At 36.0% G+C, this 27174-nt stretch overlaps 3 protein-coding genes and 1 long non-coding RNA gene across 8 annotated transcripts in view; 2 read left to right on the forward strand and 2 right to left on the reverse strand.

Annotated features, from left to right (window-relative positions):
• The first annotated feature begins 617 nt into the window (after window positions 1-617).
• LOC107711881 (derlin-2) lies at window positions 618-4343 on the forward strand. Of its 2 annotated transcripts, XM_016516961.1 has the most exons (8): window positions 618-979; window positions 1523-1588; window positions 1706-1779; window positions 1933-2026; window positions 2513-2708; window positions 2888-2978; window positions 3087-3233; window positions 3558-4343. In XM_016516961.1, exons 1-7 carry the CDS (start codon window positions 890-892, stop codon window positions 3229-3231), a joined length of 756 nt encoding a protein of 251 aa, XP_016372447.1. In that variant the 5' UTR covers window positions 618-889; the 3' UTR covers window positions 3232-3233; window positions 3558-4343. The 2 variants fall into 2 exon arrangements, with proteins under 2 accessions (XP_016372447.1, XP_016372445.1); XM_016516959.1 differs by lacking the exon at window positions 3558-4343 and having other exon boundaries at window positions 619-979; window positions 3087-3492.
• LOC107711880 (SWI/SNF-related matrix-associated actin-dependent regulator of chromatin subfamily B member 1-A) lies at window positions 4283-9594 on the reverse strand. 2 transcript variants are annotated; one of them, XM_016516958.1, is made up of 9 exons: window positions 9459-9594; window positions 9053-9164; window positions 8810-8918; window positions 7677-7814; window positions 6582-6709; window positions 6303-6469; window positions 5453-5643; window positions 4846-4977; window positions 4283-4611 (listed from the first exon to the last, which is right to left on the reverse strand). In XM_016516958.1, the coding sequence occupies exons 1-9, from the start codon at window positions 9540-9542 to the stop codon at window positions 4572-4574; spliced, it is 1101 nt and encodes a 366-aa protein (XP_016372444.1). In that variant the 5' UTR covers window positions 9543-9594; the 3' UTR covers window positions 4283-4571. The 2 variants fall into 2 exon arrangements, with proteins under 2 accessions (XP_016372444.1, XP_016372443.1); XM_016516957.1 differs by having other exon boundaries at window positions 8810-8939.
• Window positions 9119-26671, forward strand: LOC107711882 (uncharacterized). Its single transcript, XR_001636746.1, has 3 exons — window positions 9119-9196; window positions 23395-23397; window positions 26661-26671. It is a non-coding gene; the product is annotated as an uncharacterized LOC107711882 (long non-coding RNA).
• The window catches only part of LOC107711877 (ral guanine nucleotide dissociation stimulator-like), a 30827-nt gene continuing 15431 nt past the window's right edge, over window positions 11779-27174 (reverse strand). For 2 of the 3 annotated variants that reach the window (XM_016516955.1, XM_016516953.1), the window contains exons 2-17: window positions 20254-20558; window positions 20092-20166; window positions 19598-19791; window positions 19378-19502; window positions 18775-18990; window positions 18021-18124; window positions 17647-17731; window positions 15780-15857; window positions 15483-15569; window positions 15359-15391; window positions 14571-14692; window positions 14179-14449; window positions 13717-13791; window positions 13352-13618; window positions 13140-13254; window positions 11779-12443 (exon numbers count right to left, since the gene is read on the reverse strand). In XM_016516955.1, the coding sequence (XP_016372441.1) occupies window positions 12268-12443; window positions 13140-13254; window positions 13352-13618; window positions 13717-13791; window positions 14179-14449; window positions 14571-14692; window positions 15359-15391; window positions 15483-15569; window positions 15780-15857; window positions 17647-17731; window positions 18021-18124; window positions 18775-18990; window positions 19378-19502; window positions 19598-19791; window positions 20092-20166; window positions 20254-20558 (2328 nt within the window). In that variant the 3' untranslated portion in view covers window positions 11779-12267. The remainder of the gene's footprint in view (window positions 12444-13139; window positions 13255-13351; window positions 13619-13716; window positions 13792-14178; window positions 14450-14570; window positions 14693-15358; window positions 15392-15482; window positions 15570-15779; window positions 15858-17646; window positions 17732-18020; window positions 18125-18774; window positions 18991-19377; window positions 19503-19597; window positions 19792-20091; window positions 20167-20253; window positions 20559-27174) is intronic. The other variant, XM_016516954.1, reaches the window with a different exon arrangement.

Genomic DNA, 27174 nt, shown 5'->3' on the forward strand with positions numbered 1-27174 from the left:
TAAATCGTTTATATATATATATATATATATATATATATATATACTACAATAGATCCGCTTGGCATTTCTTAAGATCATCTGTGTACAATTTTTTCTCTATTTTCTCTAGTTTTTGTAGTTCTTGCACTGTTTTCTTTTGCACTGTTTTCTTTTCATATTTACTGTGTAAATACTTTTATATAAATTGCGTGTTGTATTTTGGTACAATTAAAATATTCCCAGACTATTTACTTGTCCTAAATTTTCTGTGATCCACTCATTTATTCATTGATTTGCAGTAAGCACTGCATTAAAATAAAAAAAGAAGAAATACATGGAGAAAAATAAAGCTATGAGAAAAAAAAGTAATGGCCAAAGTTTCATGAGATGTAATATAAACACGTTAATATATATATAAAAAATGTACAAGCCTATATTTTAACCATAAAATATAAATAAATAATAACAGAGATAATAGAATATTAAATAATATAAAACGAATATACAAATTTATATATTTATAATTTATATTACACATTACATCACTTTTACGCTAATATCACTTTCATGACGTCAGTGGAACCGTGCGATCTCATTGGTCCACGGAACACAAGATAATTTTGCTTATATCCACGTGGAGGTGCTGAAGCGACGGATAAAGCCTGGATTTCACACTCCGCCCCTATTAAAACTCTTATATCCAAACGCAAACATTATGAACCTTTAAAAATAAACAGTCTGAAGCTAACGCTAAACGTGGACATGGATCTACTGAGTCATAAAGCCTATCCACACTGAACCGATCGATCGTAGGTCAGCGTCAATGTACTGAAGTGTTGTGGGATAAGTGACCACACGGATACGCAGTGAAAGTGTGCAGAAGAGTTGCTAAATTCGCCGGAGAAACATCATGGCAAACAGTGTCACTCAAGAGTACATGCAGATCCCAGCCGTCACGCGAGCATATACCACTGCATGCGTCCTGACAACTGCAGCTGTGGTAAGTAAACCAGGCTACAGTATAAGGGATCCTGGATTAACATTGCAATATAAATATAGAATCATTACATACTGAAGACTGTAAGTCAATATGCCTTCACAATTGTTATTATCTTCCCCACATGCGGTGTTCAATGTCAGTGTAAATGCTTAAAGAACCAACATGAATAACATAATTTTGTTCGAGGAGGAATTTCAATTTCAAGAACTGATTTTAGTATATAATGTAAATAAATATTTATATTTTGTTTATATTATATTTTATATAATTATCTTGTGTATTTTATTTTTGTGCTGTAACTTTTACTGCAGTGTGACATGAATTTTTAAAGCTGCAAACATTATAAATAGCCTCTCAGTTAATGAGGTCATAAAATGTTATGTATTATTATACAAAATAGCTTGTCACAGTCAACTACCCACAAATCACACAAATTAAGAGTAATAGAACTTACAGTTCTAACATTACAGTCTAAAATAGGTTCATTTTTCATGGTCAGCAGAAAACCTTGTGACTTGCTTGACTTTTTTTTGTTTATTACAGCAATTGGAGTTCATCACACCATTTCAACTCTATTTTAACCCTGACTTGATATTAAAGAAATACCAGGTCAGTACCCTAATACTGTTAAAACATGTTGCGTTTATGACAACCACTTTAACAACAGTATGTAGTCTTTAATTTTGATATATTGTACATTTATGTTTCCTCTCTTCCTTCATGTAGATATGGCGACTGATCACAAACTTCTTGTTTTTTGGACCTCTTGGATTCAGCTTCTTGTTCAACATGATTTTTCTGTATCCTTTTTGATTTGTTGGTCGTCTGTGAGGAAGTGTGCACACAAAAACACATTCACACAGTTTCACAGTGTGTTTGCTTTGCATAACAGCCGTTTGGCTCGTGTGCAGCTGTGCTGTAGGTCATCTGAGTTTATGCCCTTGACTGAGCAGATACCGTTACTGTCGAATGCTGGAGGAAGGCTCCTTCCGTGGTCGAACATCAGATTTTGTCTATATGTTCCTGTTCGGTGGTGTTCTAATGACTGTATCCTTCAGCATTCATCACATTAACAACAGCCAAGCATGCTTCTCTTCACCAAACCATGTATCGTGTCATTATCAATGATTACTATCAATGATTACTTAGCTCATGTCTTTTGAAACTTATATGTATACTACCAGTCAGTTCAGTTGGGGTTGGGAAGATTTTGTAATGTTTCTGAAAGAAGTATCTTATGCTCACTAAGACAACATTTATTAGATAACAAATACAGAAAAATCTGAAATATTGTGAAATACTAATATAATTTATTTATATGGAATGACATGATGATGAGCAAACAATAACAATTTTCATTTTTGGGTGAACTAGCACTGTAAGCTCAGTTCATCTATTCAACCTAACCTACAGGTTGATATGGAAATGATATGTTTATTCATAAGGAACATTTCATCCTTTTATGTTGTTTATTTGTAGTGATGAATTCAGTCTTTAGTCTTATTCAATCTTCTTTAACTCTAATGTCTATAGCTCTTTGGTCTATTTGCCAACCTGTTCTTTTTAGGACAGGCTTTCACTATCATGCTGGTTTATATCTGGAGTAGAAGGAACCCTTATGTCCGCATGAACTTTTTTGGCCTGCTCAACTTCCAGGCCCCATTCCTTCCCTGGGTGCTCATGGGATTCTCACTGTTACTGGGCAACTCCATTGTTATTGATCTCTTGGGTATGTTAACTTTTGTCCTGAAATGCTCATGACAAAAGCGTTTTGATATGATTTTGCATAAACATTATTACATGATGCATTATTTGTTTTCTAAAAAAACAAACAAAAAAAAAACCTTACTGACTCCAAACTTTTGAACAGTATTATATATATATATATATATGTTTGTGTATAAATAGGGATTGGTGTAGGACACATCTACTACTTCCTGGAGGATGTATTTCCTAACCAGCCCGGAGGCAGAAAGCTTCTTACCACTCCTGGAATTTTGTGAGTGTGACTATAAATATATGAAATATTATAATATTTTTCATTTTTATCATTTGTTTGCCTTCAACACGGAAAACTAAATCAGAAATATTCATTAATGTTTTGCAGTCGAGTTTTGTTTGACATGCCTCAAGAAGATCCGAATTATGCCCCTCTTCCAGAAGACCAGAATGGGATATCCCGGAATGGACAAGGTGTAGAAGATAACGGCCAAGGTCAAAATGATGAAGATCTTCAAAGAGAAGAAAACTGAAGGTTTCAGTACCACAAAGATAGCAATAAATCTTGTCATGCTTTTAAAGTCCTCCTTGCTTTAGTTGGGGAAGTTTATGTCTGCATGTCAAGTTTTGTAAGTCAGACTGTGTAATGGAAGACACTCTTTGTTAAAGGGGCGATGCTTTAGCACATGGTCCACTGTGGATCCAGGAAACCTGGAGACTATGGCCATCTTAGTGCCTTTGTGTACAAAATAAATGGATCCACATTTTGCATTCAGTGCCATGCATGTCACAAACAAGTTTTCCTTTGTTATTTTTGTTCTGGAAGAACAATGCCTTTCTGTTTTATTTCACACTACAGGGTTTGAAACAATTGCCATTTTCTCGAAGACTTCTATTTAATGAATTTTACAAAGCAGTGGTGGATGGAAGGATTGGAGTTGAAAGAGAAGCCATTCAATCTCCCAAACTATAATCCATCATTTTGGAGGGGGTGCGAACTCCACAAGAGAGCATTTTCTTGGGTACAATACAGTGGCATATCTCTTTTCCCACAACACAGTCAGCGGTGAGGCAATTGGACACATTCACAAATGTGCCGACTATCTGAAATGCCAAATTGAACTGCAGACTATGCATTTTCAAGCCTGTGGCCTTTTGTTAGCACAGCACCATTGCGAAAACACAAAAAGCTTTATGCAGTGAAACTAAAAGATGGGATTGTCCGGAAAAATGTGCTCCACAAAAAGACAAAATTAACTAAAAACCACAGATATATGTACGTGTTGTGTTTTTCTCTAAATATGAATACAAATACATTTGTTTGTCTGAAGGCTGATGAATTAAGTTTTCTGTTGTATTATATTTACAATTTGATAGTTTGTTCGATATTTCTGCTTTACAAATAAAAATATGTCTTATATTTTTATACCCAAATCCATAGCACTCAAGTGACCAGTTTGCTAGTTCAGAACACAATACTGAGATTCTTATTTTTTTAGACACTTGTCCCACTTGCCCCATTGGGACTGTCTTTGAAAGTTTATTGCAAGCTTTTGGGAATGAAAAGCATTCCAAAAAAGAGTCTCTTAATTTTATTTAAAAGCACATTATGTTTACAAAATGGCATCTATACACAAACACAAAACAAGACAAATAAAGATACCATAAAATATTCTCAATTTCAAGACAGAGACGGTCTGTCTCCAAGATGACAGATACTGGGTATCTCATAGTAAGTAACTCTGATCTGGAGGGACTGGATCTGGACTGGCCAGTGGAATGTCTCTATGATTTTATGTCAGTAATGCCGGGTTGTAGCTCTATTGCTATTTCCTCTTCAGATTTACATAGTTGTGGGAGGGGGCTGTTATTTTCACCATGCTGGGGCCGTGTTTGCAAGTCGTCTCATTCGCCTGAAACAGAAAAAGTTTGATATGAGGACTGAAACAGTCACAATATCTCCCAAATATTCAAATTAAAATCTGTACAAAGAAGTATTATTGGTCTTACTGAAACAATAGTTTGTCATTGACATATGGCTTGCCTCTCTAATTGGTGCACACCTGCTATGGGGCAAAACGCTATCTTAAAGGCAGGGTATGTGATTTTTCAAAAAAACTTTAGAAAACTGCAGTTAATTCTCTTACCTTGTGTTTCTGTCCTGGTCCCTGATCTTCTTCTCCATCTCAGCATCTGTCAGTGTCTCCAGCAGCGGACACCACTGGTCAGCATCACCTGTGTTTCGGATGGCAATCTCCACTGTGGGGAGAGGGTTCTCACTACAAAAAGACAAAACACAGTATTTTAGACCCAGTTCAGAGACCAATTGTTTTTTTGAGTCAGATCTTTACTAGTAGGTTCACAAAAATGGGCTAAACAATTTATGTCTTCCTCCCAGAGGAAAAACATGACCCTTCTGATGAGTTTTGTAATGTCCCAGACATTAGACACTGTCTGAAAAGATGTCCAAACTTGGAGAAAGTTCACATTCGTTTACAAGTTGTGAACACTTTCCTATGGTCTTTATCATATAAACGGAAAAACATTTAAATTAGTCAAACTCACAAAATTTCTCTGTACCCATATGGGGACTATACTTTTCTGTGTTTTATCAACATACAGCAACGCACAAACACTTCACTTTTTACTACATTTTATCTTAAGCAGTGAAAAACCTTTAAAAGAATTCATGCTTGGCTAGGATTGTGATAAAGTGTTCCTTAATAAAGGATTTGTGTGTGTACAAGTCTGAACCTGAAGGCGTAGGTCCTCTGATGCCAGCTGAGCTGACCGCGTATGCTGTATGCAATAGTTGTGACAAACTCTCCTCCCAGGCCCAGCTCAGAGCACAGCTTCAGAGCAAACGTCTCAGGAGAGTTCTCCTTCTCAGACATGTCCCATTCAAACTGGTCCACCAGAGAAATGTTCCCAACATGGATGTTTAACTACAGAGATAGAGAGAGGATAGAGAGAGAGAAATCAACAACAAATCAAAAACCATGATAATCTATCTTTATTCAACTGAATAATAACAACATGATAATACTGTATATACACTACCATTCAATAAATTATGAGATTTATTAAAAATTTATACTTCTTTTTTTTTTTTGCAAGGACACATTAAATTGATCAAGTAGGCTCAGTAAAGCCATTTCAAATGCTGTTCTTTTGAACTTTTATAAACCAAAGAATCCTGAAAAAACTGCATCACGGTTTTCACAAAAATATTAAGCAGCATAACTGTTTTCAACATTGATTACAATAAAAATGTTTCTTGAACAATAAATCAGCATATTAGAGTGACTGAAAGATCAGGAATAAATTGCATCTTAAAATGTAGCATTTTAGAATATACGATAGAATAATAATTTGCAGTATTACAGTTACTGTAATTTTGAGCAAATAAATACAGCTTTGGTGAGCATAAGAGACATAAAAAAACCACTGATATTATGAATATAGCGAGCTTTTTAAAAAATAAATGTTCAGCCTTGTGTTTCCATGCATACCACCAGATGGTCAAAATAATTGAGTAATGAGATATGATGTTTAAAAATGGGATTACTGAAATTAAGGTGACTTGACAGAATGACGCATGTACCTTAATGATGACTCTCTGGTCCATCTGCTCATCCAGTATGCTGTCTGTGGAGTAGGACTCTATCTGCTGTCTGATGGCCGAGGCAATGGCTGGAACAAAGGTCAGTGGGCTCAGATCCAGATCGTCGCAAAGGATTTCAGCAAACATCTCCGGAGTCATTAGCTTCTCTATCAGGTCAAGGAAAATATTAGAGTTCAGGCACTTGTGTAATGCGGAATAAAAAAACATTCAAAAATAAATTCAATGAATGCTGCTCAGGACGTATGTAAGGGAGTCCACCATTCATGTTCCATGTGAAAGCATCACGCAGCTTCTGCCCGTCAATCTCCATGTCCAGACGAATGGGCACCAGGATCTCAGGCTGAGTGGCGTTCTCATGAATGACTGCAGGGTCATGATCATCAAAGCTGTAATAGCACAAATCCAGGGGACAAACACAGTAAGACAATGAAACTAGTGAAATTATATACAGGGGTAGGACAAAAGAAAGTGATATAAAAAAATTTTTTTTAATTATCTTATATCTTTTTGTTGTTTATATTCTGCAAGTTTTATATCAGTGTAGAATAAGTTTTAATTAACTAAAAATCTCAATATTCACCTTGAATACCCTGTTTCTGCAAAAATCACACACAGAGAGCTCCACAAATAAATCCAACATCCATGAAAGAGCTGCAATTGCTACAACTTTAATCACAAAATGCAATAATTATGGTGTCATGATCAAGAAACCTGAACAGTTGGAGTATCAAGATGAACTTCAACATCTGCCCTGGCCAGACAAATCCCCTGACTTGAATACTGGAATACCAATCCACTATGGGCGGTTTTCGGAGAGAAGAGCGAGAAGCAGATTCCCTTCTCCAAAATATCTCAGACAACTGGCAGATGTTTTGACAGACAACATTCAACTGAAGACTATTCAAAAGTTGGATGAATATATTCTAAGAAAGCTGGAAGCTGTATTGAAGTCAAATGGTGGTAAAACATCTTAATAAAGAAATACTGCCTATCTCCCAGGTGTTCACATTACTTTGTCCAACCCCTGTATATATAACCTTTTCAATTCCTATTGACTTCCATAGTATTTTTTTGTCCATGCAAAGTCAATGGGACCTGAAATATCTTCTTTTGTGTTTCACAGAAGAAAGGCATACAGGTTTGGAACAACTTGAGAGGACATTAAAGGATGACAGCATTTTCTTTTTCGGGTAAACTATCACTTTAAGCAGACATAAAACATCATTACGGGAGTCATAATGTTTTCACATGCTGTCAAAAACTGATGAACTTCTGAGTCCATCACTTTATGAACAGTGATGCTAAGCTCAAAGTGAAATTGAAAGATTAGGCCCATTAGAAAAAAAGTCTCACCAGAGCGGGAAGGTCCTTTTTTTGTCACGCCCCAGTCGATTGCGGTTAATAGTGGTGGAGCAAGGCACAGCGTCCAAATGATGGGAACTATTGGGAAGAGTGGGCACCCACTGACTGTTTCTCTTGGCTTTCTGCTCCCTGTGAAGGAAACCATGTGTTAAAGGGGTCATATGATGTGATTTCAATTTTTCCTTTCTCTTTGGAGTGTTACAAGCTCTTGGTGCATAAAAAAGATCTGTAAAGTTGCAAAGACTAAAGTCTCAAATCCAAAGAGATATTTTTTATAAAAGTTAAGAGTCAACCACGCCTACCTAAAACGGCTCGTTCTAACACGCCCCCACATGTCTACATCACGATGTGGGAATATTTGCATAATGCTGCCCAAACGTTCACACAAAGAAAGAAGGCGTAACTTTTATTCTCGCTGTAGTATTGTTGAAACCGCATAAACACATTTCATTACACCAAATACACAAAATAATGTTCTTTTTAGCAACATCATATGACCCCTTTAAGGCAGATGTGCTGTCATTCAACAACTATGGCTGGATGAAAAACAAAACAAAACAAATGACCTTATAATAAACAACAGAATGTTATTGTCCATTGGTGTGGATGCGAATATATTTATTGCTACAGTTGTTTTAATAGTTATTGTTCTTGGTGTGAACAGGCCTTATGTCCACTAAATACTGTACCATAAGACTAATTTCCTCACTCATGCCATAACCCGAAAATATTTACAGGTCTCTGTGTGGCATTTTCCTATTTAAAACATATGTGGATGATGTTTATGTATTGATAAACTGGTGCATAAAATGATTATATGATTCTTTCTTTTGGGTTGTTTGTTGAAATAAAAAATTTTTTTTTCATAAATTAAGATATTTATATGAATGTAATTTATCTCTTGCAAAAACAGAGGAAAGGAGAACCCCAACGAAAGAAGCTTATTGCATTAAATGTCTTATTTTTATTATCTACATAATGTAACAAGAGTACAATTATAGTCAATTATGAAAAACGTAATTTTTGTCATTTGTGTTATGCATAAGAATCCTCTGTAATGACCATGTTCAAATATGAAGCAAGTGTGAATGCATTTTCTTCATCAAAGGTGAGAAATGGTTTACCTGAGATAGGCTGGAGGTTCAGTGCTGATGGACACAGCCTTGTACTTCTCATCATGCCCCTCAAATATCTCCTCTACTTCGGAGGCCTTCAGCAGCGTCACACTGGTGGCTAAAGTGGTGTAACCGTGATCTAACACAAAACATTGCTTATACTGTAAGACAGAAAGTGCCACTTCCAGCTAACTTTAACCCTTTTAAGTCCTCAGACCTTTTATCAAATGTTTACAGTGAATTCACACTTACCGTGAGATGATGCTACTATTTTCTTTCTCTCCTCTACTGTCGCTAGTCTTCTTGAGAGTGATGGGTAGCGCTTATATAAAGACCCTCTGAACATACGTAAGAAATTCCCCACCTAAACACAGACAACATAATGGAACAGGGCTAGTTCTGTCAGTGTCTGTACTCTTTTATCTTTGGTGAACTCGCATCTTGTAATAATACAACTACACCGCAAAGGACACCCCTATACCTAATGTGTAAAACGCCGGGACGGACTCCTTTCAATGTATCATCAGTTAGCGATCTTATCCCAATCGACAGTAATCTTAGCAAGCTAGCTGATGTATTAGCACTCAATGCAACACAATATGCGGTTTATACAAACATAAATCCTCGTAAAAATAGCGTACTGCGTTAAATTACACACCTCTGATCCAATCATGTAAAATTCTTCATCCTCCTCTAGTTGGAATTTAATAGGTTTCTGTCCGTATGTTTTGCTTAACGCCATATTGAACGTTAGCGCAACTCGTTCCGAGCGCCCGATCTGTTTGGCGCAGGAAAATGACGTATGCGGGCTCCGAATTTAATTTTAAAGAGTTATTCAACAATTAAAGAATAACAAATCTCCAGGCAACGACGGGCTAACCAGTGAATTTTATAAGACTTTTTCTAAAGAACCATGGGTACTTGTTGTCGTATACTGAATTTCTTCAGAAATTCCAATTAACAGTTAAACCAAGAGAATTTGCTATTGTTTTTGATGCAATTCCAAAGAGTGTGATGTTACTTTTTAAAAACTGTATCTCAGAAGAAATCAGCATGGTTAATCCTTGTGGTAACATTTTCATTGAAAATGTCGACGTTTTAAAACAACAGTGTAGCAATAAGATTATAAGGAATGCTCTTTGTTCTGTGTCCCTACCTGCAGCAAGATTTTTTTGGTCTTCTTTATTTGATAATATCTCTTGGGTTAAAGCATGTAAACTGCCAAATAAGTTTTGTATCAATAACACAATTAAGGAAGTGTCTTACAAAATACTTCATCGAATTTATCCTGCTTTGGAAAGATTTAAGCTTAATATTTCGTATACCTGTGAATTTTGTGGTCAAGAAAAAGAAACTATTTTGCATATTTTTAATAAAGCATAAAAAAAAAAGTTATTCAACAATATCTAAAAACAATTTTATGTTTGAAAAATAAGAAAGGTGTAAAATGTCTTACCAATTTGTTGTTATTTAACTTTATTTCTTTAAATTATATTTTATTCGTTTGTTTGTTTGTTTACCCACACATTTTTTGTTTATCCTAATGTACCCTCTGGCTATATTTGTAATAATATTAAAATCAATAAAGAAAGAAAGAAAGAAATGGTTTTATAAACATTTACCCCTTTAATTAAATTTTATATGATGAATTAATACCTAGTTCATTTATAAATAATTGATACCTGTATTGATATTTAATATTGATGCCATATTTGGTTGTCTGGTATTTTCTATAGTTAAAGGATCTAAATGTCATAGGAAAGGTTTTTACAGCAACATTGTTTGCCATGTGGCTTGTGTAGGTGAAATAAAAAAACACAGAAGCGTCAAGTACTGGGGTCTCGGCACCCCCACATTTATTTGTAAGTTCTTAAAAAATGTAGTGCTTGTTTGTACATACAAAGGTGCATTTATTAATTATCTTCACAACGATTAAATTATAAATAAAACAATTACAAACTTATAAATAAATAAAAATGTGGCAATGGCACAAACTGGAATTCAACATTCAAACTCTTTGACATTAGCATTCAGAGTTAGATTCAGACATACAAAAGGCTAAAAAGGGGACAAAAACAAATACAACTGTATTTTCACATGTGTCGAGTGACAAGCCGCAGGCAGGAATATTTCACTTAATGGTCGTAGTTTCCTGACAGCGTGTTTGTCAAGAAGACGTTTTTAACAGTGAAACCACTATTGGCATATATTTTCTCCATGCATTTTGATCTTTTCATAAATCATAAATTAAGCACAATCTATATTTTGTTCCAGTTCAGCTATATAGCTGGCATAGTAGCAGAATACCACCAATGCTTGGTGTATTTCTTTCATTGTATTACAATATAAATTCCTCTATATCCTTTCTCTCAAATGAAAACGCACACACACTAACATTCACCTCTGGCTGAGTAAACACATCTGAAATCTCTCCTGATAGGAACAACATCCCCTCAAACTTTCTGCTCATCATTTTAGACCACATGGTAAGAAAGCACTCATGGATATAATTCACAATGCAAAAAGGCTTAGCAGGGTGAAGCCACTCACAGTGTTTGGTACAAAAAAGCCTTTCTGTAGAGTTACAGCGTTCTATAATGTGAAACACAGAGAGAGGCCAGCTGCAAATAAAAGAGAACGGCTTTGGCATTTATTTATTTCTAAGACATAGATTTGCAATTTTTATGCACTAATAAGCACAAATAATATTATTTATGGTTATTTAATAAACCATAAATAACAGTGTAAATCCTGCAGCTCAGACTTGCCATCTCCTCATGCTCAAATGTGACTTTAACCAAGTCACTTAGCAGTCAAAAGAGAATCTTTCAGTCTTGAGCGATCCGTTTATTGCCTGAAAGGCTAGTTTCAGTTTGTGATCAGTGACAGGAAAACAGGCAAGCTAAACTGACAGCAGCAACAGTCAAAACAGCCATGTAAAAGAACAATAAGCAAACAAAAGACTATACACTTTACAGAGTTTGTACTGTACATGTAATACTGTATCTATACCATGAGCCTGTGATAGCAAATTTTGCTATTGAGTCCAAAGGGAGAGTCTTTTTGAAGATGAATCAATAGAAAATCCACTTTGAATTTGAAAAGGACCAAATCAGCTCTCCAAACTGCTCTCCTGCTTTCAGGACCTTTCTAAAGTGCTTGAAATGTCTTTGATTAGTGTGCTCATGCATGACTGACTGCATTTGGTAAATGCTTCTCATACACAGTGTGCCTCGCTCTTATGTGCAGTCTTAAGGCAAACCTTGTAAGTACCACAGTGGTCCTCCTGTGCCTATCGCATAGTCTGTAGGGACAGGAAACACAGGGACAGCTTCCTGCAAGAAACAAGCAGCTCTATAATGCAGTAAATCCATTGGATTAAAGATCCAGATAATACTGGGGGAGTAATAAAGTGACTCTTTGTAATCTCCAACAGCTTCAGGCTTGCTGAACTCGGCAAAGCACTTTCAGAAGAAGCCCTTGGGTATTTTGAACCCTTTCTGCTTCATGCGTGGTAGAGTCAGGCTCGGGGAGCTCTTCGACCGGCAGGTTTTGGTGGCGCCACACTTTCGCAGCAAGAAGTCATAGTTGGCAGATGAGTTCATGGCATAGAAAACATTTCCATTATCTGGGATTTTAAGTTCTGTGGAGTAAAAAAAAAAAAAAGAAAGTTAGAAATATCAACAAACTTAATTTGGAATTGAAAATACCATCAAACTCAGAACTGAAGTTCTTTTAGCTGCTTTTAGTCCATGTGTGTTAGATTTCAGACTATTTAAATTCTAATGCACACCAAAAAGGTGACTAAACCTTTATCTGATATACACATTTAAAACTACAGTCTTTCTTTTTCCTGGAAACTAGACAAAAAAAATGAATATCTATAACAGACATTTTTTGTCCGATAAATACCATAAATACAATTTTGGCTGAAACTGATTAACTGATAACTATTTTCATTTTATGGCTGATAACTGATAAATAGCTGATATTGAAATGTCAAACAAATTAGACCAAACAAATAAAAAAGCCAATAATTTTAAGTGAATTTACAGCATCACAACATTATAATGTATATTATGAAAAATTGATATGAATTTTTATACTGTTATTAAATTGGTGTTAAAGTATAACTTTAAGAGAGCGTTAGATAATGGCTAAGGTAATTTAAATGTAACAGTAGTGGAAATAAATATGAAATATCCAAAAAAGCGTCAGATACTGATAAATTTAAAAAAATCGCTAATATCTGCCAGTAACTGATAATGTACCAATATAACCCTAAAAAGAACGAACCCTTCGATATTTCCAGCCCCAACGTCCTGTTTCAGGTTTTTACCTTTATGCTTAGAGACCCTCTGTAAAAGCTCATAGTCTTCTGACTTGTCATTGTCCAGGTTGTGCTTGGCCATGGCTTTCCTAATGACACCAGGGGTTTTGTCCTGGCTAGTGACCTGCAAAACACGATCATCAAGATTAATTTTACTACTACCTCACCAACTTTTCTTCATCATATATCTCTGTCCATCTCGCGTAATGTCTCTCACTCACCAGGATGCTCTTGTACATGTTGCCGTTGTCCTCATCAAGGCTGACTCTGATGATGCAGCAGTCGTTTATCTGCTGGTTGTACAGCGGCAGGGAGAGAGACGAGTAGTCAGAGACACCAGAGACGGACCGTTTGTGAAAATGGAAGGTCTTCCCTGAAGAGGCGGAGACTGAGGACGAAGAAGAAGAGGTGGAGCTGCTGCAGCCAGACTCCAAGCCCAAGCCTGATCCAGAGGCCTCCAAGGATGAAGGAGTGGATGACTCCCAGAGCTGGAAAATACAGAAATAAATCAATATGTTTAAAGCTCATAAAAGCAAGTATTTAATTTAATTTAAATGACAAAACATGTTCAAGAAAATGCGAATACCTTGGAAGAGGAATCAGACGCAAGCTCCCCTGTATCGGAGGCTGATGTAGAATGTTTCACAGTTGGTGTGGATGTCTGGAGAAAGATTCAGTAGTCAGGTTAATACAGAGTCACTACACACACACACACACACACACACATATATATATATATATAAAAAATTATAATAAATAAATAAATACATTTAGAATTTTGGTGAATTTACAGATTGATAGCATAAAATTTAAGTGAGCATTAGATGATGGCAAAGGTTACATAAATATAAAAATAAGAGAAATTATTATGAACAATTTAATATCCAACATCAGTCGATATCTATTAATTAGAAATTCTTTAATCTTGACCAATAACAGATATGGAACTGGTATATAGTGTATCACTGCCAACAACGGCAGAATTTGAAATCTCAACAATGTTTGCTAAGCATAAAACTAGGTCTGTAAATAAACAATATGGCCTTACTCTTTGACTTCCTGATTCTGGGGAGTTCAGCAGACTGAGACTCGTCTCCTCTGCGTCTGAGCCGCTGGATCCCGCTGAGGTGAGGCTGAGGGAATCTGCTCCATCTTTGAAGCTGTCTTTGAACTGGCTTAAGCGTGGCTGCTCAAAGGACTTAGAATGTAACGTCCCTGCGCTATTGTAACCCGACTCCTCGCTCATGCGTTTGATGATGCCCCCGTTCTTTTTGCACACTGACTCAGATGGCGGCTCGATATCACAGGACATAGAGTAGCTGAAACAGAAAAGTCACCATAGATAGTAAATACATAAAATATCTTACATTATTATCTCTAGCATATCTCTCTCAAATCATATGTCTTTATATCCTCCATATTTACTTTTTTCTTTCTCACCTCTCAGTCTCTGTAAGTCTCTCCACCCTCTTGAACCATTCAATGAAGCGCTGGTTTTTGGTGAAGTTGTAATAATTGCAGGTCAGTTGCAGCAGCTTGATCTGAGCGATCACTTCAAATTCCTAAACAAAAAGAATATATTTAATTTATTTATTTTTATTATTTTTATTTCCTTATGTACGATATTATTCTTCATTAGACGTGTCCCTCTTAAAGCCAAGAACAATAACTATAAAGATAACTATATTAGTGCCTACACAAACAATAACAGTCTGTTTATTATAAGTGTGCACAGTTTTGTCATCTGCTGCTTTAAATATGTGAGATCATTAAACTTGGGTGGATTCTGATTGGCTGTCAATGTTTTATCGTTCATTAAGTGAAAGTGAAAGTTAAAACCTTGTTAAGATGTGCGGTTTCTGATAACCAATTGTGATTTTTATAAACATAATTATTTTTGTATGTGAATGATATATTTTTCATTGGGGATGTTGTAAAGTGTCTTCTATTGTATACTTGAGCCACTGGTATCTATTACAAATGTGTTTGTAATTAGTCCACATGTGATTGTCAATTATACTCATTGATTGTGAAAGTATATAATTATGTCTTGTTTTTAATTCTATACATTTGCCTGATGAAGGTCAGTGGACCAAAACGTTGCGTTTAATAAAGTTTAAGAATTAGCAAGTATTGATAGTGTGCGGGTTCGTTACTTATTTTATCGTTCATTAAGTGGAAAAAAAATGAAATTGTTTCCAACAATATTGTATTCCTCTGCGACTCACCTTCTTTCTCTTCTCAAAGTTGATCAGCCCAACCTAAAAAAATATATATTTTGTGAGAACCAAAGGAATATTTTCTAATTACTAAAAATATTAAAGACTTCTATTTTTTTCACTGAACACTCACCTCAAGATGGTCTTTCATAGCAGTATCTAACATGACTAGATCAGTCAGAAAAGTGCCAAGGTATGGAATAGTTCCCTGTACAACACCCTAAACAGCAGAAATAAAAATAAAAATAAATAAACATACAGTTTACAATTTACATTGAGCAAAATACAGACAGTTTACATTTCCATTCAGGACAGCTTATTGTGAGCTCTACAAATGGAATATCTGACCCATTTTGACCATAAGAGGGCATTGTTGCTCAATAAATATAAAGTTCACCTGACATTATGTGACATTTATTCCTGTACATACCATGTCTCTTTGCTGCTGGTGTCTTCTCTGGGCTCCTTTGTGGTTAATCTCGACGATGGCAGATTTGGAGGTGCCCTCCTGTGGAGACATCAGTTTCAAATCATCATTTTGGGTTTCAAAAGGGAAAGCATTTACATTGACGCTGTATTAGCAGCAGTATAACTTGCAGGCAGACAAGGCTGTCAAAGTGGAATCTTAAGACTGCACTGTCATGAAATACCATGACGCAGAATGGACGTGGAGTTTGACTGTATGGTGTTTAGTGATAGTGCCAGCTAACACCCTGGGGAAGCCCTTAGGTATTAAGGAGGGGTGTTTATCTGGCCATACATAAGGCCTATGACCTCATCCCAGGAATTCCCTCATAATGAACAGCAGCAACTGTTTTGTTTCTTGGCCCCAGCACACATGCCAAGGATGCTTTCTGATGTTCTGCTCTAGTTTGCTTTCTAACGTTGAATGTACGTAAAGGAAAGCTTTTGTCATGCTTGGTTTCCTTCTCCTTCTATACATTTGTGTGCCATGGAACTTCAGGTTGCCACAACAAGGTCTATCTGAGTCAATTTCACTAACCAAACAAGATACATTTATCTTAAAACAAGATTAATTTACTTGATTATAAGTAAAGTTCTGTAAGACTGATTTTCAGAGAATGAATGAATGAGTTTAGGGTTAGTAAGACTTTTTAATGTTTTTTGATTAAAGTCTCTTATGCTCACCAAAGCTGCATTTATCTGATCAAAAATACAGTAAAAACAAAAATACTTTGAATTATATTACAATTTAAAATAACTATTTCTATTTTTATATATTTTTCATATATTTTAATTTATTCCTGTGATGGCAAAAACTGGACATGATCCTGACAAAATCCTTCTAATTTTTAAAAGTACATAAAAAATAAAGGTATATTCTCTGAAAACAAGTCTTACCTTACACAACATGTATGACTAACCGCAGAGCTGAGTACAAAATTACTGTTCAAGATCCCCTCTGTTCAAAGTTGCATAATGCTTTTATCATTAAAGGATTCTTTTCAAGACATCTATCAAATGCAGAAGCATGCCAACTAGTGAAAAGTGCAACAAAGGCATTTGACTTTGTACTCAACAAAACTCAGCAGGCCATAGAGAGCCAAGCCTTGAGCATGCTGCAGATACTATGCAACTGAATAAGGCTTTTCTGTTACCCTGGTGGCTGCTATAGAAACATGGTTTTACAAGCAATGAAAACACTGGTTAAGTCACTGAGCTTTCCTGTGGATGACAGTCTGATATAACCACATCCTGTCTTCCACCAACAACAGATACAGCGAACGTTGGTGGCTTATAGTGCACTTTTAGAAATTTGAAAAACGCTGGGTGTTTGAACATGTGACTTATAACGTGACCAGATTTTTGAAATAGAAACATTTCCTAGTTCAGTGGTCAAGATATCACTGAATCAATTGTTATGATCTTTAAAAAACAAAAAACAGGGACAATACTATTGTGTAGTTTTTTTTTTAATTGTTGCAAGTTCCATTTACTATTAATAATTATTGTGATGTTTGAGGGTCAAACTGACCCAAACTGGTTTTAGTATAATTAACCAAAAATTACACTATGAAAATAGTAAATAGTAACCATTGCAATTAGTAAACAGATCAAAACAGTATTATATTATAACAAGTGTGACTGTTTAGTTTATTATTATTATTATTATTATTATACTTATCTATTCATTTCAGGGTGTAATTTCACCACTTGGTATAGTTAAGATGTGTGTTAGAGAATTATTTTGTTGCGACTGCAGAATTTTTGGGAACATTTTGGGAACAACTGTGAGCAAAACACACGCAGACCCCTTCAACAACCATTTTACTCACCTTAATGAGAAGCTCTCTGCTGAGGGAATAATTATTGTCATCTGAGAAAATTTCGGACAGCTCCTGGAAAGTGCGATAGCTTTCCCTGTAAGCAGAAGAAAATTGGTTGAGTCATAATCTGTTGCATCTATGTGAAATCCAAACTCTGTAATTAACTAGCATTAAAACTTTTCTGCTCCTTTATCACCAAATGCCCCACTATAAATCAAGTCTTTCATAAAGAAAGTTGAGCTTTAACTAGAGGTTTGTATGACTGAACATATAAGCAGGTAGCACAAAGCATGTTACTATTAATCAGCGGCTAATGCTAATGCTAAAATATTATCGTTGACTCTGTATAATCAATACTGACAAAAATCCATTCAAACACCTACCGGGACACATCATCCCAGGTTCTCCTCAGTCTGTGGATGGCATTACTCTGCAAGGCGGACAGGATGGCTTTCAGAGAGGAGAAGCTCTTCAGGATACGGCATTTCTGATGTCAAGACAAACAAAGAGATGTTCATGAACTATAACACTTATGGACTGCTTGAGAATAAAATTATACCCTGCATTTACAATAACAAGGCATTGCTATTAGATTGCTAGGTGTTGTGAGTGTTATAGAGCATTTATATGTGGTAGCTAGGTGTTTTGAGAGATTTTTAGTGTTGCTATGCAGTTGCTGAGTGGTCACAAGGGCATTCCTAGGTTTAGTAATTAAAATTGTGGTCCCCCATTTGAGTTTCTTCTTCAATATAATTTTGGAGCTCCTCTTTGAGTCGCTTCTCCATGCAGTGCATACCCCTTCTGCAACCCAAGCTTATTGGAAAACCGTGCCTATGGCGACTATGACAGAAAAGCCATATATACTGTATGGAGCTGGCTATATGATGAAAATGTCGAAATATATTTGTTTACATATTATGTACTATGGTAAAAGAGTTTAAGATCATAACATAGCATTGTGCAAGGAACTGAGCAAATACGTTTTTATTTATCAATAATCAAAATCGGTAATCATGATTTGTGTGAAACTGCAGTGAATTGTATGTTTTTGGAGTTTTGCAAAAATGTAGGTAGAGAGGCATTTTTGTGCCTCTGACTATATCCCACGACAAAACCACTGTTAAAATGGTGCCTCACCCTGGCCACTTCTATCCAGTGTTCAATGCGCTTCGCTCTTTGAAAGGGTCTGAGAGACCTGTTATCCAAGCAGGTGGCAATCACACAGTTGGTCACACTGTTGAACTGAGCAACAGTGGCACGGATGGTGGGTGCCAGGTGCTCTTTGCCCTTCTTATCCCGCTGGGACCATATGCCACCCAAACAATGGTAGGGAACAACCCTCTTAAACAGCTCCTACGAAAAACAAAGAGTTCAGTTGCATTCACCTGTTTAATTTGATTTGAGCCTTGAGAATGTTTTGCAGGACAACTTTATTTACATTTATGGCATGTAATGACTTAAGTAAATCATTTTCCCAGGTTTAATTCTCTCAGCTGACCTTAATCTTGAAATGCCTAAAATCTACTAAAACATGCTGAATGGCATATACTTTGTGCATAAACAGGCCCCATAAAACATTGGGTTGAGCACCTTGTACAAAGGGTGTGGTGCAGGATTGTCCTTATTCTCTCTCCAGTTTGCTTACTTCTTTGCAGCCAACTTTCTAACCACCAGCTCCGATCCTCAACCACTAGATTACTTCTGCCATTAGGAAAGACTGACGATTTCTTGATCTCTTACCGCATCCATGACTGTTAACTGCTCAGCGACTAGGGCAGGACTGAAGGATGTAAAGTGTGAGGGGGAGAATTCATCATCCAAGCTGCTCTCCTCTGGTGTGGCAAAGGGGCAGGTGCACAGATCACCTGCAAAGAAGTTGTCATACAGTCAGTTTGGAAAACTCCTTTTTAGTTGTTTAGCTTTTAATACAGGATTCAATGGGTTACTTCATCATCAATACCTTCAAGCTCAACCTCAGTCTGTTGCCGATGCTGAAAGAGTTCCAGCAGGTTATGGGCTCGTCTCTCCAGGTCCGATCCAGAGAAGTTAAGCTGCAAGTAAGATATGAGGCTCTGCAGGCATTCGTGGTCTGGAGGGCTCCAGAAATCCTCAGAGTACTGATCCAGCCACGCACCCAGGATAGATGAGACCGTACTGCCATGTACATAAAAATATGGATGCATCAATATTAAAATTCTCTGCAATATCAATAAGCCACTTATTATTTTTGTCATGATTTGATGACTTAAAAGTAGTATACATTTAAAAATAGGAAAAATAAGCATGCACAATTAAATGTCCAATATCGTCCGATATACAGTATAAACAATATAGACAAAACGAATAAATATCGTCTGATATCCGCTATGGTACCTATATGGTTAAAATTCACAAACTCGCAAATTTAACAGCAGCTAAATTAATTTGGTTTAGTTGAACAATGTAAATGCATACTTTTTAAACTCTGTGTAGTCCTCTGGAGAGAGTTTTGGCTTGCATGAGACTGGCTGATCATGCAGTTTGGCATACCTAAGATAGATAAGAATCCATTTTAAGTAACATTATAGTGAATTAATTTATATTTCCAAAAGTGCTTGGGGTTGATGGCCTGTTTACCTGTTAAGCAGCAGGTCCAGCACTTGTTTGGTGGTGGCAAAAGCTCGGTAGGTGCAGAGGAAAATAGTGACGTATGTATAGTCCTTCCCTTTGAAAGCCGAAACCATGTACTCCACCAGTTTCTCCAGTGTGCCAGCCTTAATGGTCCGACCCTTGCATGTCTCGTACAAACTGAGGGCAGAGTCTGTCTCCACGCCCAGCCATCGCTGCCCCTTACTAGCCGTCTGGTGGAGCTGCACCTTTCGGAGTGTGATGGTATAGATGGCACCGTCTTCTACCTCCTCTCCAATCTCCTGAACTGAGCTCTACCGATAAAGAGAAGGGTTGAGTATTCTGGTCGTTATATTCATTACACATTTTCTTTTGGGGTCGGTAAGATTTTTTAAATGTTTTTCAATATTTTGCTCACCAAGGATGCATTTATTTAATCAAACACACTGAAAAAAAAAACAGTAGAATTGTGTAAAATTATTATGATTTAAAATAAAGTTGTATATTTTTATATATTTTAAAATGTTATTTATTCCTGTGATGCAAAGCTGGATTTTCAGCAACCATTATTCCTGTCTTCAGAAATCAATCTAATATGCTGATTTGATGCTCTAATATGCTCATTTGCTTTCTTATGATTATCAACGTTGAAGCTAGTTGTGCTGCTTAATATTTTTGTGGAAACAGTCATTTTTTTCAGGATTCTTTGATAGAAAGTTCAAAGGAAAAGCAATTATATGAAATTAAGATCTTTTGAAATGTTATAAATGTTTTTACTGTCACTTTTGATCATTTTAATGCATCCTTGCTGAATAAAAGCCATTTCATTCATTCAAAAAAAATTAAAAATAGGGCGATGAGGTCTTGTATCATCTTGACGGGGTCAATTTTGCGATAAAGACCAGCTTTTTGACAATTATCTTACTTATTAAAATAATGTATATTATATTACTTATTAAAATAATGCAATATTAAATAAATATAAAATAAAATAATCAAATACTGATTTGAGGTGAAATTATCTGATTATGTGATCAGAAGAAAAAGACTACTCTAGAAGTACAAAGCAGAACATTTTTAAATATATAATTTTGTGGTCATTATGCACAAATATTTCACTGCCAAATGCAATTAACCAATCAGAATCAAGTATTCCAGAGTGTCATGTAATAAGTCAATACAAAGGTACATTCTACCATTCATTCTCACACAGATCATCTTGTAATAACTATAATAATAACTTATAATAACTAAAGGCAGCAAAGATGACTGATTGAAGTGCTGTTCTTCTCACTGCATTTATTTGGTGAATTTGCAAGGTCATACAGTTCTAACAGCAGGGCCTTTAAGCGTGAGTTGGGGATTACTGCTCGTTTCCTTATTCCACACACAGCTTTAACACCAAGAGTGTGGCTCTTTATCAGCCACTGTCACATGAATATCCCAGTCCTTTAACTCCCCATCTTAAATGTGCACTAAGCAGCTTTCGCTGGCCAGTACGACAGTGGTCTCAGTCTCAGACTTTATGCTGAAACCTACTGACATGGATGAAGCATGATGCAAGCGTTTTTGGTTATCAGTGTCATTGCAAACATATGTGCCACCTGTGATTTATTCTGCAAACAAATGGTCTACATTTTTCATTTGAGTCTACATTCTCTCTCCGACCAACAAAGATTGACATAATCGATCATAAAAACTAAGAATATAACTCTATACTTTCATTCAGTAGGGTCCTCATATATAACGCTAAGTTGAGAAACTCTGCAGTCAGTAATTTGCAAAAGGCTTTTAACTCAAGTACTGTTCCTAACGTCATTATGGAAAGTAAGAGGGAACTCCCAGGGAACTGTGGGAAGTGACCGTGAGCTTTGCCGTTGGCAGCGAGCCAATCATGTGAGGGTGTATCCTGTGTAAGTGTGGGTGTGAGTCAGTGCATGGCCATTAGAACAGCCTTCTCTACAGGAGATGACTGCTTAAACAGATAACCCAACCCCAGGGCTCTGTCCAGGAGTAGCTATGGTAACAAACACACAAACACGCACAACACATAACAGTGTCTGTCAAATATCGTTGCTGTGGCATTTTGGAAGTGCATCAATGGGCAAAAAAAGGAACAACGCTTCTTTCGCTTTCAGAATTGTTGCACAAACCTGTAAAAGACACAAGACGTTAGATGTCGTCTACATGCGAGACAATTTCCCTCTGATGATTACAAACAATGACGGCGATGGAGATCTCAGAGTATTTGGACATTTTAGATTATATTAAAAGATGAACTTGGTGTAAGTAAATGAAGAAAAACGAAGTAGGGGAGGGTATTCTTATATTATCAATCTATCTAAGGCTGTGGGCAAGGAAACACCCTGAATGGGCAGCCATTATTATATTATATTATATTATATTAGGCTATATTATAAAGATGAACTTTATAAAAAAAAATAAAGAAAAGGGGAAGTAGACCACCTCACCAAAACAATAAAACAAAACAAAAAGTGAATTCTCGTACACTTTGGAAAGCCCCTCTGACTCAGGTTCAAACTAGTGGGCAATAGTAGGATCAGCAACACAGACCTGAAAAACAAAAAACGGGCCTGACACAACACCAGAGCACTATAAAGGTCTGTCTTTGACATCTAACATTTCAAAACAGAAACAGACTCTACACTCAATTGTACTTTCTAAGGGAAAATCCACCTCACAACTAGACTGCCAGAGAAAGCATAACAAATGTTTATATGGTGAAAGAATATTGTTTATCACTAATCACAGGCTTGCATTTTACCTAAATACATTTGCTTAAAATGTTATTGTTTGAGGTGATCAAAGTCACAAAAAAGCCAAACTATGACAGAATGCATTAAACGCTCCTCAAACTCTGCTCTGTGAACCCCTCGACTGCCTCTGATCCACTAAAGCCACAGGGTTTCCTGTGAAAAGTGCTGAAAAGATACTGCGTAACAGCTTCCTAGACAGCTGCATCCTTCACAAACAACGTTAAGAAAACACAAAAACAATGCAGAATTTGTTCCTGTCAAAATCAGGGAGAGGTTAAAAGATGTTAGAAGACAAACCCTATTACGTGTCCTCTTTAACTTATTCACATTATGAAACAATCAAGAAAAACAAGATTAAATATGTTAAAAATAGACTGTGATATTAACTTGACAATGACATGGCATAACTATTCACACAAGACATTTCTTGTCAAGTTAAATGTAGTTCAGTTTTAAAAATGCTGTTTTTAAGCAAAGGAAAGTGTTGTGTGAATGCGCTGCTCATTGCGTGAAATGCTGAAAAACAGTGAGACTTGTCGCAACAGTCAAAGGTGTCTGTCTGGCATAAAATTGAAAAGTAGTGCATCTGAAATGCAAGAACAACCTTTGCTGTTGTAAGAATATAAAATGAGAAAGTAAACAGATGAGGTCAGATGAAAGGAATTTGAAGCAGCAGTGATCAATCTGCTTGTCCTCCTGCTGATCATTACAAGCCTGGCTTCAAAAGGCTCTAGCATTCATTCATATTTTTATTATGTGTCATAACATTGTCTAAATACCTCACCACATGTTTGCTTTTATTGCCTTGGCCGGGTAGGACACATAGCTGTGACAAATACTGTCTCTGGGAATGATTTGATCTCATAATACATTATTTAAAAATGCCCAGAACAGATAACAGCTTAAGCCACTGTAAGCTCTGACCAAATCTCTTTTCTGTATAAAAATAATAATGCTCATTTGTGCCGTGAGGGTTATGGATTTGGGTTACGTTTTATATGTTTTCTCAAGATTCACAGTCCTGTACGAGTTATTAACCTAGAGAGAGACTGGAAACGTAGAGCGAAGCAGCAGTCTGTGTATTTTGGCATTGCTCAGTAGGTTTTTCAGCACACTCGGTTACAGCGCATTAAACCTCAGTACAGAGTGATGGCCAGATTCACTGCTGCAAACAGTGGAAAAAGGCAGAGAAAGGTGAAAAGGTGATTTCTCTTCTCATCTGCCTTATTCTGGAAGTTTCCAACCTTTTCTTTTTTTTAATCACCTCCCGCTGACTTCTTCTGAATTCGAACCAGGCGCTCCAAGTATGAGAGTTACGCAAATGACGTGACAGTCAGCATAAAAATGCCACGCAAATGTAAAATATTGAAACTCCATGTTTATTCGTTAAATACAATGGCGTTAAAAAGTCACAAATTAAAAAAAAAGAAATGAATGCCTTTTATTCAGCAAGGATGTGTTAAATTGACTGTCAAGAGACTGTAAAGACTTTTACATTGTTACAAAAAAGTATATTTCAAATTAATGTTGTTCTTTTGAACTTTCTATTTATCAAAGAATCCTGAAAAAATATATCATGATTTCCACAATAAACTATTTAACATTAATGAGAAATGTTTCTTGAGCACCAAATCAGCATAATAGAATGATTTTTGAAGGATAATCTGACACTGAAAACTGGAGTAATGACTGCTGAAAATTTGTCATTTTCCATTGCCATTAAATCATTCATTTAAAAAATATTTTGTAATATGATCATAAAATGATACTGAGCATCAACTTTCACCAAAACAATGGGAAAAAGCATCATTGAGCTATAATAATTAACCTCTTATGAGCTTTCCTGTATTGACTGCATTCATTTGATAAAAGGCTTTATCAGTATTTTTTCGGCTTGGATGTTGTTAGTAATAATAACTGGATGCTGCTGTCCCTTTTTTTTTTTTTTTGCCTGTGTTTTGGTTGTGCCAAGGTTTTTGTGAAATCAGCTCCAGCACTTCAGAATAAGATTAGCAGAGCTAAGGAAGGAATTCTCAAATATAAGCCTTGGAAAAAGATTTACCCGACTTTGCCGGAGTGCAGCTCAGAACTGCTGAGTGTGGTTGCTGTCTGGCTCTGGTATATCGCAGATGTAGATATAAGGAATGTGTGGTATTATTCTGAGAGCAGATCATTTCTGCACACTGCAGAAGTGTATTTGTCTACATTCTATTTGAAAAACAACATATGTAAACAAAATGTATATTTTGGTCAGAATTATTTTTTGTTTGGAACACAAAAGGAGATTTGTTATAAATGTCCTGGCACCTTTTTTCGTATAAAGAATAAATGATGAATTTTCACATATTTACTCTTACACATTTTTTTTGCAGACCATTTATTTAAAGTTATTTACAGTGCATTCAAGCTATTTATCAGTATGTGTGTTCCCTGGGAACTGAACTCATGACCTTGGCATCGGTAGCACCATGCTCTACTAGTTGAACTGCTTTTCTAAATTTAACCTAACAAACCTGATTTAACAGTGGTGTGTATTTGTATTTGTATTTTACGCCTTGTACAATTGTTTAATTACATCAGTGCTCTCCTACCTATTCCTGCCTTTTTACTCTGCCACTTTCCCCTTTCCTGCCTCTCACATCCATGTTTTCTCTTCATCACACTTCATCCCACTATTCCTCCCTCTCATCCCTCTCTTTCCATTCAAGAGATCTTTCACGACAAAAGCATCTCTGTATGTGTCAATGTAACCCCTGTCTGTCCTCCTTATTACACAATGGTCAGCCATTATGACGTTCTGAATTCAATCTATCACACAAAGGCCACTTTTAGAACAATGCAGAATTTGTAAACACTTTTAACAAACACAGGAAAACAATGACAAAATGTATTAAAGTGAAAACCCAGTGACAAAAGTGCCAGTCAATTCTTTGACCGTTGTTCACTGGTAAACAATCAAAGCATACCTTAACAATAGTGATGTTTGGATCAGTAAGTTCTGTTAACTTTTATTCAGTAAAAATGGAAAAATTGATTGAAAGTGACAGTAAAGACATTTATAAGAATGATTTCTATTTCAAATAAATACGGTTCTTTTGAAATTTCTATTCATCAAAGAATCCTGAAAAAAAAATTATCATGGGTTCTACAAAAATATTAAGCAGCACAACTGTTTTCAACAAACATGGCCATAATAAGAAATATTTCTTGAGCACTAAATCAGCATGTTAGAATGATTTCTGAAGGATCATGAGACCCTGAAGACTGGAATAATGGATGCTAAAAAATTCTAAAAACGGGACTGTTATTTCAAATTGTAATAATATTTCACTATTACAGTGTTTTACTGTATTTTGGATCAAATAAATGCAGCTTTGGTGTCAAAAAATATTTACTGATCCCAAACTTTTGATCGGTAGTGTGTTGCATCTAAACTTAAAGGCTGACAGTATCTTGGACCATATTTAAAAATTACTTTATTTATTTATTCAAAGGACCTTTAAGGCAAGTCACTTAACAGACATCTTGGATAAATGCCTCAGAAGCAATTTTCTATAAGTATCAAAGTCTATCCACTTGATAAAGTCTAAATTCTTTAACCTGTCAAGATGATAACAAAATATGAAACATTAAAATGAGAAAAAATTAGCTTCTGTTGCTCAAATCAAGCTACAATTACAAATAGTATTTTTCAAGTCGATCAAGCCAATGTGCAAACACATTTTGGAGTAAACAAACTACCAATCAATCACTCTTTCAAAATGATTGTTACAATTTCCCTGACTCATTTTGCTACAAGTGCTGTGTTACTGTTTCTGACAATAACACAGCATTAAAGTGCTCTTACACAAGATCTTACACTGGATCCTTTATGGCAGCTGTTACGTTAAGAGATTAGCTGATCTATGTACTACTGAGCTTGTAATGATCCATTATACAAGAGTACTTTTACATCTGGCTGATTTGGTTTAGGTCTTCAGGGCTGATGTAACCAACTCTGAGCTCTTGCCAAGCCATCTGCGGGCTTGAATCACTAAAAGCAGAGATAAGTGCCTGGCATGCAGTGCTATTTTTTACAAACCATGCCTTAATGAAAGAGGATGGGAGAGAAAGAGATAAGAAAGTAGGATTTATAGCAAAGTTACTTGCAACT

The sequence above is a fragment of the Sinocyclocheilus rhinocerous genome, unplaced genomic scaffold, assembly GCF_001515625.1.
Source record: "Sinocyclocheilus rhinocerous isolate Xijiao unplaced genomic scaffold, SAMN03320098_v1.1 scaffold988, whole genome shotgun sequence".
Classification (NCBI taxonomy): Eukaryota; Metazoa; Chordata; class Actinopteri; order Cypriniformes; family Cyprinidae; genus Sinocyclocheilus; species Sinocyclocheilus rhinocerous.